General features: G+C 47.0%; 1 protein-coding gene across 1 annotated transcript; it reads left to right on the forward strand.

Moving 5' to 3' along the window:
- Nucleotides 1-1,269: 1,269 nt before the first annotated feature.
- On the forward strand, nucleotides 1,270-12,575 carry LOC306642385 (specifically androgen-regulated gene protein). The gene is made up of 4 exons (XM_079108130.1): nucleotides 1,270-1,427; nucleotides 6,375-6,560; nucleotides 8,914-9,091; nucleotides 10,262-12,575. Exons 2-4 carry the CDS (start codon nucleotides 6,456-6,458, stop codon nucleotides 11,809-11,811), a joined length of 1,833 nt encoding a protein of 610 aa, XP_078964256.1. The 5' UTR covers nucleotides 1,270-1,427; nucleotides 6,375-6,455; the 3' UTR covers nucleotides 11,812-12,575.
- Nucleotides 12,576-14,841: the final 2,266 nt, after the last annotated feature.

Here is a 14,841-nt window from a genome sequence, read left to right on the forward strand (position 1 = left end):
CTCCCTGTGAAATCTAGATAGTAATAAATAGTGCCTTCTTTTTGAGGCTGAAACAAAAGAAATTATGCATGAAAATGCTTAGCATGACAATTAGCACACAAGAACTTAACTTTGACATTATATGTGCATTGATCTTAATTTTTCTTCCAGCCCTTTTAATGCTAATAAGTGAAATACCTTAAAAACTGATAGGTATTGGAGATGACCCGCACCCAGGAAAAATCAGCTCTGGGCAAAAACCACATGTGGTAGAGTGGCCTCCACACCTGGAGGAAGAGCTCCTCTGAAAGCAGTGGATTCTCCAAGCTACTCTCTTCACCCTACAGGTGCCAAAAATCTGCCCACGAAAGGAGACAGGAGTTGCTAAACTGGTTGGTAGCTTAGTTTGTTTTTATTTAATATCCATTACCACCTTCCGTGAGCAGAGCAGCCCGAAGAGACCAGGGACACAAATAACAGAGTTCAAGTCCCCTCCTCCTAGGCTGCCAGGTCACTTTTTCATCCACATGAGGACCTCAAAGGGAGAAAAATGGTTTCATTTCCCCCAGAAATAAAGGAGGCTGAGGAAGTCAGTTGGCATGTTGGGGGCATCCCTGGCCTTAGGGTATCTGCTCAGTGCTCCTGGAGTTGCTGGCTTTATGGGCTGCTGGGAAGAGACTTGGGACGAAAGTGATCATGAACATCTCTAAAGCTAATAGCATGGAGTAGAGTCTACTTCAAGTACAACCAGAGAAATGAAAGTTGTACCCCATTTGTGTAAAATGAATTAAAATAATAAAATAAAATAAAAAAAGCTAATAGCAAAACTGGCCATAAAAAATTTTAACCTGGAGAATTCAGAGGAATACTTAGCTCCAAGCGAAAGAAAGTCACAAGGAAGAACAGGAAACCAAGTGTTAAACAGGACCACAAAGAAGCACACTGCGGGGGGGGGGGGGCTGTGCTTCTTTATATCAAGATTAAAAATAATAGCATCTTTAGTCTCCCTGCCAACTCTCTCTCCTTCCCTCCATGCTTAACTCAAACTGGCTCCTGCTCCTCCACCTTCCAGACCTCCTCTTTTTTTTTTTTTTTTTTAAATGACTCTTTATTGGCTGTAAATGGGGGTGGGGGAATGGGAGGGAGCAGGGGGAGAGCAGGATGTGATTGGCTAAGTGAGACCAGCACTGCCCTGATCATTCCCCACCCACACCCTCCCTGGAGAAACAGCTGGAATGAGAAGTGGGGAGGGAGGCTGGGGATTGGCTGAGAGTCAGTGGCAGGGTGTGGTGAGGCAGCAGGGATGAAGCATTTACCTGTGTAAGTTAGTCAGGAGGAGGGCAAAAGAAGAAAACAGTAGGAGGCAGGGAAGCAGTCTCTGTCTCCATCTCTGCCCTTTGAAATAAAAGGGTATTCGTTTCCTCCCTTCAGCCCCCAACCCAGTGAAGGTGAGTTACTCACTAACCAACTAATGCTTATTCTGCAGCAAGAGGAGGGTGGAAGTCAGAGCTGCATGGTTTCTGGGTGTCTCTCTACACCCCAACTAAGGGTTTTCTCCCTCTGTTCAATTCTCTGAGTCCAGCCTGGGATCAGAGCAGGAGAGTAGCTTTCTGAGATTTAAATATTTAGACCAGGACCAGGAAAGCTTTTTCATTTATTTAGGTTGGGTAAGCAATTATACAGACAACAAGAAAAGAAAATAGACATGTTTTGGAAATTTCCATCTCTGAGCAGTTGAGACTGAGTTGTGATTTTGAAAGAGAATAGTTTGAGCAGGAGTCAAAACAGGGGTTCACCTAGGCGAGTAGAGTGTCTTGGTTTTCCATTGCATTTCTAACAGGAAATTCTCCCATGGCTTTATCAACTCAGTGTCTATCTGTATTTAAATAAAGGGTGCAGTGTGTGTATGTTTGATTACAACGGTTGATAATGGAGTTCTTGCTGGACAGGTGTGTAAGGTATGGGCTGTGCTAGGTTGTTTGTAAGGAGATGTGATATTGGGAAAACCTTGACATGTGCTACCAGTTCATCTCCGGAAAACCCACCAATAATCTAGCTACAAAGTCAAGTTTATTTGGGTTCAACTCATTCCTTTTCTGACTTTTCCTGTTAATAGATATAGACACTAGCAAACAGAAAGCTACCGGGCTGTGCCGGGCCTCGCCCACATTGATATTTCATGGCTGCATGTTGAGTCTGGTCAGAGTTCCAAGTGGGGATCAGGCCAAGATAGTGTGGCAAAGTCCACGGACAGGAGAACTAGGCCAGGGCAGTGGTTTTGCATGGTGTTCCTTCAGGTGTCCCAGGTGGCACTTTGTGTGGCAGGGGTACCTGTTTAAGGAAGCTGGCTGTAGAAGCCCAATCAGTGTAGCAAGTCAAAGTTCCATTTTCCACCTTAAGGGTTCACACTTTGGTTCCTAACTTTGCCTCTTTTCCTCCTGCTGCAGAGAAGAGCAAAGTGGGAAGATCTCAGGGCCAGGTTCCCAGGGCCTGGCACACACTGTACTGAAGGAATATACTAGGTTTCCAGTGGCCAATGGAACTTTAGGCATTAGCATCCCCCACACCACAGAACCAGCCCACCACACTAACTGCCTGAGGGCTGCCAGAGATGGGGAACTTGTCAGCAGTGAGGGTCACCTGCAGTGTCTAACTGGGCCCTTCTGGGCAAAGGGTCTTCTAGTCATCCTTTCCCTCATACCACTGGTGAACAGGAGATGACAATGTTTCCTGACACAGAGATTTGTCTGTGTGCTCATGGAGAGGGAGATGACACAGTGCAGATTTCAGCCTTCCTGGAATTTTTCTTAGGATGTTCTCTAACCCAAGTCACATTTCTAGGTAGTCAACCAAAACCTCTCTGTCTACTGAGAAAAGAGGCTGAGCTCTAGGAGGATATGGGGTGGGGTTCAGGGAGGGGGACAATAAGGGGGGCCTGGGTCTGTTCAGAAAGTCTCTTGCAGTCAACCTAGAATGGGACTGGAGCCGAACCCCACACACTTCAGATGCCAGAGTGCCACATGCCGTTTATTTACTCTTCAAAGGCTTGGTTAGTTTTAGTGGTAGTTAATATTTAATGTGTCTTTGGATGGGTGGCCCTGACTATAGGCTGCACATATTTCCCAGCCCATTCCCCCCTCCTCTTCAGTCCCCCAAAGAGGTCAAGGGTGAAAAAACACCGAATTCTCACCTTGACTGCTGTGCTTGTTTCTCAGGTTTCTTATCTGCCAGAAATACCTCAGGTTTCGATGTCTGCCCTGATAAGTGCCCCCAAGTTTCAAGGTTGTGGAGTTGATAGAAGGAAATGCTGTATGTGGGTTGGGCAGAGGTGGTGAGGGAGGATGGAAAAATGAAAAGAATAAAAGACGTTTTTACTGTTCAAACTCTTTGGATCAGAAAATTTGGTATGGAAATGAGGTGTCCGCACCTGTGGGCTCACTCAGCCTGGTTTCAGGTTCACATCATCTCTGCAGGGATTATAAAGTGCCTGATGACATGATCTTCAATGGCATTTAGTGTCATTTCTTTGCCTCTTTCTCTCTCTCTTCCTTTTTTTTAAAATATATTTTATTTTGAGGCACAGTCTCACTAAATTTCTTAGGGCCTGGCTAAATCGCTGAGACTGACCTTGAACTTACGATCCTCCTGATTCAGCCTTCTGAGTCTCTGGGGTTACAGGAGTATGCCAGCACACCTCTCTACTGTCATTTCTTTACTCTGGAAATATGTGACTGCCGTTAGGTCAATAAACTGTCCTGGAAATATAGGTATGAACCAGATAATGCACAGGGTTTAATGCAAATGAAGAGGATGGTCTTTCAGTCTTTAGTACTTAGTCAGGGGTGATCAGTGACCCCTTTTTAGGTGCATACCCTCTGGCACCTTGGCTGTCCCTGAAATCCCTCTGCAGGGGCCCAGATCCACAGCTGTCCTGTATATGCTGCTCAGATTTTTCACCATTTCCCTTGGTAACAGATAGTGGAAAGAGCCCAGATTTCACACCTGTAAAATGAAGAAAATGTCACTGACTGTCTAAGTTACCAGGTTATTCTGAAGTTCTGATGAGCATATCTGAGAGCACTTTGTAAGCGGCAGTATGCCAAGTTGTCGTGGAGCAAGGCTATTCCTGTGCTTCAGGGTCTGCAGTGCCAGTGTGAAAGGCCTCCCTGGGAGGAAGGAGAGGCTGGCGACCCACTGCAAAACCTGAAGCATACTTGGAAGATCAAGGGTAGCAATTTTCTCAGAAAGTAAGAGGCTGCATCTGCTCACCCATTCAGAGAGAAAATTACATTAATTACAGTGAGTCACCTTAAATATTTATTGCCTCAATTTTACATATAAGAAAACCGGAGCCCCAAACCAGACCCTTGGATCAACACTGACTTCTTAAAAACAATGCTTTTGTCTTACTCTATTTTACACCCCCACTGCCTAGTAGGTGCTCATAAATGTTAATTTAACTGAAAGCACTGCCCAAATTCCACTAAGCCATATATTCTCTGGGAAACAAAATATTTAAGAACAATTTTACAGTAATAGATTAGAAGTCAAGGAGAAGCCTCTCAAGAGCTCAATCCAATAGACACGAGGACAGATGGCAAGCATGTTTTGAGTGCCTCTTGTGTGCCTAAGCCCATGAGCCATGGGTTCCCTTTGCTGTATTAGCCTCAACCCTGTAGAATGTTAGGGATGGGTGAGTTCTCTCTGGACCTGGACAGTCATTAATGGGGTATATGACTGGAATGACTAAACTTCATCCACATGATTTCCCACATGCCTTTCTAATCTGATGAAGAAAGCCTAAAAGTCATCTCTACCAGTGTTACTTTATCATTGGGTTTCTTGGATATCTCTGCCCTTTTGTTCCCCTCCTTTGTAGAGACTGTGGATCCTTATGAACCACATTTGGGATCTTCCCTTTTCTTTCTACAGTGTTCTGCCCTTCCTTTCCTCACTCCCAAGCAAAAGACTAGCTCCATGAAGCCTTATACTTGTCAGCTCTCAGGGGTTAGAAGACTGACTCACCCAACCCTGCCCAATCCTGCCCAAACCTGACATTGGCACTGGAAGCTACTACTGGCAGAAGCCAAAGGGATATCTGCCTGGCTTCCAAATCCTGAGTCCTCACAGTTTCTAGAGAACACATTTTTTCTAGGGTATTTTATCTAGTATTGGGAAAGTAGAGGAAATAATTAAAATATAGCATGGTTTTATGGGCAAAATATAGATTCAGAATCAGATAAACTTTATTATGATTCTAGCTCTCCCGGAATTTTCTGTTTGACCTTGGAACTGTTCTTTGATCACAAATCTTTTAGAATTTAACAGAGGAGTCACCATGGGCCTGCCCAACTCTATTTCCCACACGCCAGTATGTGGAAGTCCTTGGGACTATCAGTGGGAAGGCAACACTGACTGCTTTTGATACTACTATGGTCACAATGAACTTGAAATTTTTTCCCCTAGGAGTTGGAGTCGGGAGGAAGCTGTATAGAACTTTTCTCTTTTTCCTCTGACACAGGCTAGGGAACTTTGTTTGGACTATATGCCACAATGTGGGAGGAGATGCACAGGAAGGACCTTAGACTTGTGCCAGTCATCACAGGTGCCAAGCTCAGAGGTTGGAGAAATGATGATGGTCATCGTGGTGGTGGTGGCTGTGATGACTCTGATGGCATTTACCTTGACAGCAGCTGACTATGCACTGCACAAAGTGCTTTACAGGGAGTTTTTCATTACATTACATTCTTAAAGTGACTAGGAAGTAAGTTCGATTAAGAACACTGTTTTTTCTCTCAAGTCTATTAAACCAGAACCCTTCTTTTCTAAATTCTTATTTCCCTTACTTCACTTTAGTTTGGTCCTAGATGGATCTTGTCTTTTTCGTATTACAAGAACAATAGTAGTTATTCATTTTATTCATTAAGTGTTTGTTCTCTCATTTAATCCTTACATTAATCTTATTTAATGAGTAAAGTTAGACTAGAAGAGTAATTTGCTTCAGGTAAAATAACTCTAAATGGCTCAACTGGAATTCGACCCAGACCTAACTACCTCCACAGCCCAGGCTATTAAGCCCTGTAATATTTATGGTTTATAATAAAGACAATGTAGGTGAAGCTCCCTGGTGAGGAGGGAAACGGTAACTAAGAGAAGTGATAGAAGCTGCTTTCTGACTAGACCACCTCCCTACCACCCAAGTCTGTCCTTGTGCACGTATTTGAGCGAGGTCACGTGTCCTTCCACGCAGGCTGGGGGCTTGGAGCCTCGGCTCTTCACCGCCCGCTTCCTGCTCTCTGCTTGCTTGGCGTCTTCATGGCCATACTGCCCTGGGGCCTGCGCAGAGCCTTGCAGTAGCCTCGGCTCACACGTGGCTTTGATTCTTCTCTTTTCAGGCCCAGCTTGGGACATTCTTCGCTTCCCTTCGCTTCCCCTCTGGGAGTCCCTTTCACCACCCCTGCGCCTTGCTTCGGGCGATGCCCGAGAGGGAGCTGTGGCCAGCAAGGCCTGGCTCGGAACCCGTGACCTGCATCCGCAGCTGCGACAGCATGATGAGCGCCACCTCCACCCGCTCTGGATCTGTATGTACTCTCCCTCTGCTCGCTGGCCCGCTCTCTGCACACCTGCTCCGCCCTGCCCCGCCCTACCTGTCACCCTCATGGCTCACTGCACCTTCTCTTTCATCTTCCTTGTTAGGGAGTGAATCACAACATGGATGGGTGCTTTCTGCCTGAGTCACGCTCGGTTCTATTGAGCACGGGGCAGAACAGCCTCAGAGAGTGATAGAACCAATAAGAACCCCATCCTGTCCCCAACTTTCATTAGGTTGAGGAGTTAAACTGAGGAGAGAGGGAGCAGGCCTAGGATCCGAGGTCATGGTGGAAAGCAGAACCTAGATCTTTGCAGCACATGGATTTGCCAAGTTCTCTGCAACAGATTGCCATTACTTAAGTCTCTTAGGAAGATCTGAAAGAATGGAGTAATTGGGAGTCTTAAGTTTTACAGCCAAAGAGATCTGGGTTTTTCAATTTGTAAGTTATATGACCTTGAGCAAATTACTTGATTTTCCTAAGCTTCAGTATCCTCAGTTTTAAAATCAGGATAATATTAGCACCTAACTCACAGGGGTCTTGGAGGGAGTAAATGAGAGGAATTTAAAGCACCTAGAACTTGCCTCTGTGTAGAAAAGCCCATCTAGGAGCAGAGACTGAGACACTTTGAAAATCACTGTATTTAGCTATTTGTGAGTGGCATATAATAAAATATAATTTGGGGAGGCAGGAATTTAAATCTCGGTTGTCGTAAGACTGGTGTGAAAGAGTTTATCTGACCTATCCAAATGTAAGCATCCCTTTCTTGTTCACTGTCATATGCATAATAACCCAGAGAATTTAAACTGTTTTGTTTCACATTCTATAGGGGTCTTTGAAAATGTAAAGATCATAAGGGTCTCTATGAAATGTCAAAGAGGTTTAATATAGTTAATGGACTTTAATATGTTAAAAATGGAGCAGATAAAGCAACACAAACACACACACATACAAAATGCAGACAACCTATGCAAGATTTCTTTTTGACCCCAGAGGATGGGGACATGGAGATATCTTCCTGTTCTTGATAGGCTGAAGCCAGTACGTGTAGTTGTCACATCCCATTGGACACAGAATGTGACGAGGACTACAGGTTTTCAGAGTGAATCATCCACAAAGGAGAAATTCAGAGTTGGCTTATCCTGGCAAGGTTATTTTAGAATAAAGAGGCAGTAAAGAAGATCTCTGTTCCAGGAACTTCAAGGGCTATATTTGGGGCTTCCTTTGGCATGCAGGCCCCAAGCAGTCATCACACAGATGACTTTAAGGGCAGGGGCAACTGGACGGGTTATTTAATCACCTTCTCCCCTCCCCACAGGATATTTTTAGGGCAATCTCAAAATCTTCCTTGCCATCTGATGGGATCTGAAGAATATACAACTCTGAGGTGCCCCAAATACCAGGAGGACAGATGGAAAGGTCAAGAAAAGTCTGGGGCCTGGCCTTTGAACCTCCTTTGAAAAGCAACTAGTTCACCAAACTTCCTGGTCTGGTGGAGCCTGGGCAGACCATTGGAGATGGCCATAGTATCATCCTCCAAATATCCCATGTGCTTTCTCACAACACAAATGATCCACTTTATGTCTTCTTAGTGTTTAATACTAAGTTTCTTTCCCTTCCCACCAAATCACCCTGTTTCTGCACCCTCCCTGCTTAAGTTAATATTTGGTTAAGAAATGCACACTTATATGATTATTAGCCAGAGCCAAATGCCATCAAGAAAGTAAATTTATAAGGGGAAAAAGTCCTGCATGGAATGTATTTCAAAGTCAAGTATGAAGTGTTTAGTAAGCTTATCTGTGGCTAGTCAAGCCACTGTTCCCATTGACCTGGCAATCAGTGGTTGGCTGCATTTCCTGTTTGTCTTCATATTGTCCTTGACATACCAGATCAAGTATGCAGAAGTATTTTAAAAAGTTAAAAATAATACCCATTCGAGTTTCAGGTCAAATAATTTTGTTGTCCCTATAATCTGGAGTTAAATCAGAGAAACTGAAATATTTGACAAAGGTCACACAGAATTAAAATCAGAACCTGAACTGCTTATCTGTGCCCAGAAGCATTCCACCCAGGACCAAGCAAAAGAAAGCACCCTTGCCATCCCCTTGGACAGCCACCAGAGCTGGGTACTACAGGGGCCCCAGTCTGGCAATCTCTGCCCTCCCTTGTGCCTGCAGTTGTAGGAAGCAACTCCAGTGGGTTTGCAGAGTCACACCAGGAAGAGGATCCAGCTCCTCAACATTGTTTCCCCACAGCAGGGTGATTCTCAGGCCCCACAGTTTCTGCAGAGAGAGAGAGTTCCCTCTCGCAACTCCCTCTCACAACTCCCTCTCCCCTTCTGCAGAGTGACAGTAGCTACGACTTCCTGTCTGCAGAAGAGAAGGAGTGTCTGCTATTCCTGGAAGAGACCATTGGCTCATTGGACATTGAGGCCGACAGCGGACTCTCCACTGACGAGTCTGAGCCAGCTGTAACTCCCCGGAGTTTCCAAGCACTGCCTGTAGCACAGCCGGATCCCCAGAGTAAGCCCATTGGGCTGGGGGGGCACTTGTACCAACACCCAGAGAGTCAGTGCCTCCTGGTCACTTCCCGGCACTCCTGCCCTCTGTTCACAGGCAGGAGGAATTCTGTACTTCTCACCACTCTCTTGGCCAGAATAAAGCCTTGTCCCTAGAGGGAAGGAGGGATTGCTGACAAGCTAGCTCCCTATGTCTTCCTGTGAAGTAGCAGAGGCTGGGAGGGAAAGGGGTTTGGCTACTTACTATCCTCTTGTGGAAAAATTCTAAAGACATATGACCCCCCAGGTGGAGGAGGGGGTCAGAGAGGGCTGGGTGGTTGGCCCTGGACAGACCAAGTCAGTCTGGGGAGCTAATCAGGTTGACCCAGAGGACAGGGCTGCAGGAGATAAGAATAGGGAAGGACTCCCCAGCTGCAGTGGGTGGTGCATGGAAGCGCTTCTTAGAAAGGGTGGCATTGAGGCGCAGTGGAAGGAGACAGGACAGGATGGCACATAAGCATGAGTCATATGTCCCAGGGTGCAGGGAGAACTTTACTCTCAGAGACAGTCCCATTGGTTTCAAGTCTACAATTACTTATTCATTCATTCATCACATATTTATTGACAATGTGTTAGACCCCCCCTATGAATAGAGTAGTAAATGGGGACCTGCCCCTTGAGGCAGCTGAGGCACCTGCTGAGCTTGCAAGAAGGAAAGAGGCCATGTCACTGTGATGCAGGGCACTGTGCTATTACAGAATTGGCCAGGTGCTCATACAAAGTGAAAGTAGAAGACAGAGGCTAGTCAGATCAAGAGCAAACCACTTGTTCAAATGCTTCCCTTGGGCTCAGTTACCCAGGATCCCCAAGATAACTAGAGGGAACCAATTCTAAATCCAATGCTGATTTTGATACATTGAAGAAGGTTGGGAGAGCCTGAGTCAAGGATGTGGAGCAATCGGGGGTTAGTCTTTCCCGAGTCATCATGAAAAATTAATCCTCAGTCAAAAGGAATCTGCCATTATTGATCTATTAGACTAGGTGATCTCCAGACAAGAGTGGTGTCCTTTAAAAGCAAAGAAAATAAAACACATTCATTCAGTTGGAGAGCAGAGTTCAAGTATTTGTTTGCCCCTTTGCAGCAGGATTCTTACCTCTGTCCATTCTTTCTGCCTGTTCTCCCTGATCCTCACAGGAAACTCAGAGAAGACGATCATTCAGCAAGGACCAGAGCCAAGGAGGGTGACTCAGTCCTCCTCATTTCATCCCCGTGAGCCTCACAGCTTGGGCTTCAAGTCTGGCTCCTATAGCCTCCCTAGAAATATCCATATTGGCAGAAACCAGTACCTCAAGAAAAGCACCACCCAGACTGACAGTCACTTCCCTGGAGAATCTAAGGGGCCCCTAGCTGAACCTGAGAAAAAGCAGACCAGCCAGAGCAAGGGACCCAGCCAGGCACCAGCTGATCCCCAGAGGGCTGCCCTTGACCTGGACGTGGTACTCATTCCCCCGCCTGTGGCTTTCCAGGACGCCCAGCCAGAGCAGGATAGGAAAGACAACCTTCCCAAGAGGCCAGGAGAGCATCGGCCCCAGCTCCACCCACCATTCAGCTCCCTGGATAGAGTAGAGCCAGATTCAGAGACCATGTCCCGTGCAGCCACTGGGAAAGGCTCAGCAGGGGGTCCAGGACATCCACAGCCTCCTCTCACGGAGTCGTCTTGGGATGCTAGAGCTGAAGATGCTTTCCTGCCACCAGGGGCCGATCCAAATTCCAGAACGGCTCCACTCACAGCCCCAAAGCCCAGGAAACTGCCACCCAACATTGTTTTGAAGAGCAGCCGAAGCAGCTTCCACAGTGATCCCCAGAACTGGCTGTCCCGTCACACTGAGGCTGGAGATTCTGGCATGGTGTCTTCTTCACTGCAGGAGCAGAGGAAAGCACGCAGAGAAGCACTGGAGAAGCTGGGGCTACCTCAGGACCCAGAAGAGCCCAACCTCCCCTTGAGTAGGCCCACGAGCTCCTTCAGACTCAAGGAGGCTCAGGGCCGTGGCCCTTCCCCAGCCCCAACCCCAGCTCCAGCTCAGCCATCCGCTCCAGCTCCCATAGCAGCAGTTGCTCCTGCTGCAGAGAAGATTCCAGCTCAGGGATCTTCCCCAGGGAAGCCTCCAGCACCAGCTCTAACTCAGGGGCCCTCTCCAGGCAAGGTTTGGATTCCTGCCCAGGAACCCTCTCTCATGAAGGTTGCAGCTACCAAATCCACACCAATCCCTATCCCTAAGGCTCCAAAGGCAAACAGTGGCCTAAGTCAGCCAAAGCCAGACTCAGGACTGACTCTCCAGAAGAGCAACATCCCTGGCCTGAGACAGATGAACTTCAAGTCCAACACTCTGGAGCGTTCAGGCATAGGACTAAGCAGCTACCTCTCCGCTGAGAAAGACTCGAGTCCCAAAACCAGCACTTCTTTGGGAAAGGGCTCCTTCTTGGACAAGATCTCACCCAGTGTCTTGCGTAATTCTCGGCCCCGCCCTGCTTCCTTGGGCACTGGGAAGGACTTTGCAGGTATCCAGGTTGGCAAGTTGAAGGACCTGGAGCAGGACCAGAGCTCCAAGCGCCTGTCCTACCAAGGACAGAGCCATGACAAGCTTCCTCGACCCCCCTGTGTCAGTGTCAAGATTTCCCCAAAGGGCATCCCTGATGAACACAGGAGGGAGGCCCTGAAGAAGCTAGGGCTGCTGAAGGAGTAGACCACCAGCGCCACCATCACTAAAACACGAGGAAAGACTGCGGCTTCCACTTAGGAGCCCTGTGACCTCGCAGCTCAGGGCTGGGGCAGCCAAAGGCTCCTCTCAGGTGCTCTGTGCTCTTGGAGGTGAAGGGGAGGGAGAGACTTTTGTCCAAGCATGTGTTTAATTCAGAATGGTTGTGCCATTGACCACCTCTCCAGATCATTCTGAAAATGAAATAGACAAGAGCGGGGCATATACATGTGTGTTTGGGGGCCCTATACATATCACTGGCACTATTTATGTCACATAGAAAGGCACTGCTCAGAGTTCTACTCTTGTTGAAATTTTTCTTACGATGGAGAGGGGAGTCCAAGCCCGAGCAGAAAAGTCAAATGAGATGATGAATGTGCAAGTGACCTGAAAGAAAAGTTATAGTCGGCACATAAAGGTTTACATGAAATGTGGGCCTCCTAGAACCCCTGCAGGAAATGGAGACTGGCTCATACCTTGCTGGATCCCTCTGTCAGTTCAGGCTTTCTGGACAAGGCCTAAAGCCTAGAGAAGTTGGTTTGTTATCTCTTCACCCACTGCCTTCTCAGTATCGCCAGTCCCACCATGGTAGGACCCCTCCCTGTGACTAAACCTTAGTTCACTGATAGCAGGATAGCTCTTGTCAGGTCTTGAGGACAAGAGGCCACACACTCACACCTCCACCTGCACGGGAGACAGTCCCTGTCCGTGGGCTTGATAAATTCACTAATAAACTGTGCTGTGGTCCATGACTCTGGTATTACCATGCTTCCTGCTCCCTTGCTCTTTATCTCAACTCTGCACGACTGACTTGAGGACAGGTCAACACTGAGACGGAAGCCCCAGCCCAGAGGCTTTATAAATACCACAGAACTGTTTCAGACCTATGTTACTCTAGGTCATTTTCAAATGTCCACAGTTCCAAGGATAAGAAATCAGCACAATATATAGAAAATCGGAACTGAGAGAAATCTTAGAAAAGCTCCTATCTGGGGAAAAGACCCTGCTGGGGAAGGGAAGAGACTCATCTACATTTAGTAAACAGTCAAGTTGAGGACCCAGGGCTTCTGATTCCCACTCTCTGCTGCCTCCCTTAACCATTCTCTTGTACTTCCATATACCACCTTGAAGACCCGTAGTCACTATCAAAGGCTCAGCCCTAAGGGCCTTCAAGACCGTAGTGTCTTCTGAAGCATCCAGGATTAAACGTTCAGGATATTTAGTGTTGTAATTTTTATTTCATCTTCAGAAAGTGGTTATATAATAACTCATTCTTAACCAGAACACCTCTTCCTGCAAATTCTCTGACCAAGCTGTATCATTGGAGCAAGTGCCAAAAGAGGGTAATGTGAGTAGGTGAGTAGGTGAGGGTGATGTGAGTAGGCTTGTGAGTACAAGCTTGGTGATTCGACATGGCTAGACATGACCCCGCTTCCCCTTAGGAAATACATCTAATGCCTGTGACTGGGTTGGAGTTCAGCACATCCAGTTGTGAGGGGCAGATAAAGGAACTGTTGTTGGAAAGGTGCCCTGCAGGTCTGCTGAGCATTTCTGGCCCATGTTCTTTAAGACACATTACTGTCAAACTCAGAATTTCTGAAGGTTAGGGAAAGGATAACAGTGGCTCCACCCTGTCATGGTATGTGGGGTGTGGGTGTGGCGGTTTCTATGTACACTTCTCACACACACTCACACCCAAAAGCCTGGTGCCTCATTCCTAGCCCTGGGTGAGGACCTGGTCTGTCACAGCTGGTGGGGACTCCCACTCTGGTCAATCTATATCTTCTTACAGACTCTCATAAGGAGAGAGGGCCACCTTCTAGAGAAATGAATGGACATGCCGGATTATTTTGAGCTGCTTCATGTATAGGTTTCAAGACACAACCTGAGGAATGATAGCTTTCTTCCTTATTCATTAATTACCTTAATTAACAGGAAAACATGAGACCAGCTATCAGCTGAGACTTGGTGGGAATCTGGAGCCCTAGCATCAACACAAGGTTAACCAACACTGGTTGGTCAGGACTATGACCTGTTAAGTCTCCACCCCTGGGAAAGGAAACTTCTCTCCCAGACAAAGCAGTTACAAACAGCTTACACCTGCCAATCAGCATCCTCATCCTAGTGATGGGCTGGCTTTCCCAGTTCTCATAATCTGAAAGACTCCTTTCCCTTGTTATTTAAGGACACCATGCTCCTCTATGTCCTTGTCCTTCAAAGAGTATATTCTGCTTTAAGGATAACCTTTGGGGTTCAGGTACAGAATAATAAACCTAAACTAAGTCATCTCGTTTTGAAGAGGAACAAAGAGACCAAGTGAAGATGGAATCTACCTCCCTGAAGGGGATGCTAGACCCACCTGAGATAGGGGCTATTCTCTTGTATCCATGTAGGATTGCTCTTCATTCAGCTTGCACTTGTTTGGTGGAAGGGGAGAAGGGGTTCTGTTATTTCTTTTCTGAGGATTTTGGAAGTAAGTTTGTAAATACCATCCATCAGATTTTAAAAGCCAAAGTGATGGCTCTTGACCTTGGATTTCTGCTATACACCATCATAGTTTTGCCACTACCAGGCACAAACTAGCCCCAGAATAAAGGAGTTGGCCTCTCTCCAGCCAGGCGCAGTAGGACCTGTGTCTTCAGAGGTGTTGTCAGCTGCTCCCCTGAGTCATCACTCCTGTGCTATCCTGGGAATTCTGCATTCTGACTCCAGGGTGGTGGCAGGACAGACCCACAGGCCATCTTACACTGAAGTTGGACAGGCCCACTCACCTCTTACCTGCCACCTTCCAGATGGAAGTGTGGTCCGGCAGAGTCCATCCTATAACCTGGAGGTGGGAAGGTGTGCAAACATTGATGTTTGTTTCATGGAAGGAAAGGCGAGTGAAAGATAGGAGCGCAGGCCCTAGCTGATGTTCTGGGTTTGAGCTGGAGGAGAAGGTTGAAGACTCTATAGGATGCACGAGTGTGTGAGATGAGCTCCTCCCTCTTTGTATCCATGGTTGCCTATGCAGGCAAA

The sequence above is a fragment of the Sciurus vulgaris genome (assembly GCF_902686455.1).
Source record: "Sciurus vulgaris genome assembly, chromosome: 12".
Taxonomy (NCBI): Eukaryota; Metazoa; Chordata; class Mammalia; order Rodentia; family Sciuridae; genus Sciurus; species Sciurus vulgaris.

Excerpts from the sequence above, each read along its gene's own strand:
- LOC306642385 (XM_079108130.1), top strand. The coding sequence starts at position 6,456 with ATGCCCGAGAGGGAGCTGTGGCCAGCAAGGCCTGGCTCGGAACCCGTG. Across the intron at positions 6,561-8,913 it reads CCTCCACCCGCTCTGGATCT|AGTGACAGTAGCTACGACTT; the intron begins GTATGTACTCTC and ends CCCCTTCTGCAG. Across the intron at positions 9,092-10,261 it reads AGCACAGCCGGATCCCCAGA|GAAACTCAGAGAAGACGATC; the intron begins GTAAGCCCATTG and ends TGATCCTCACAG.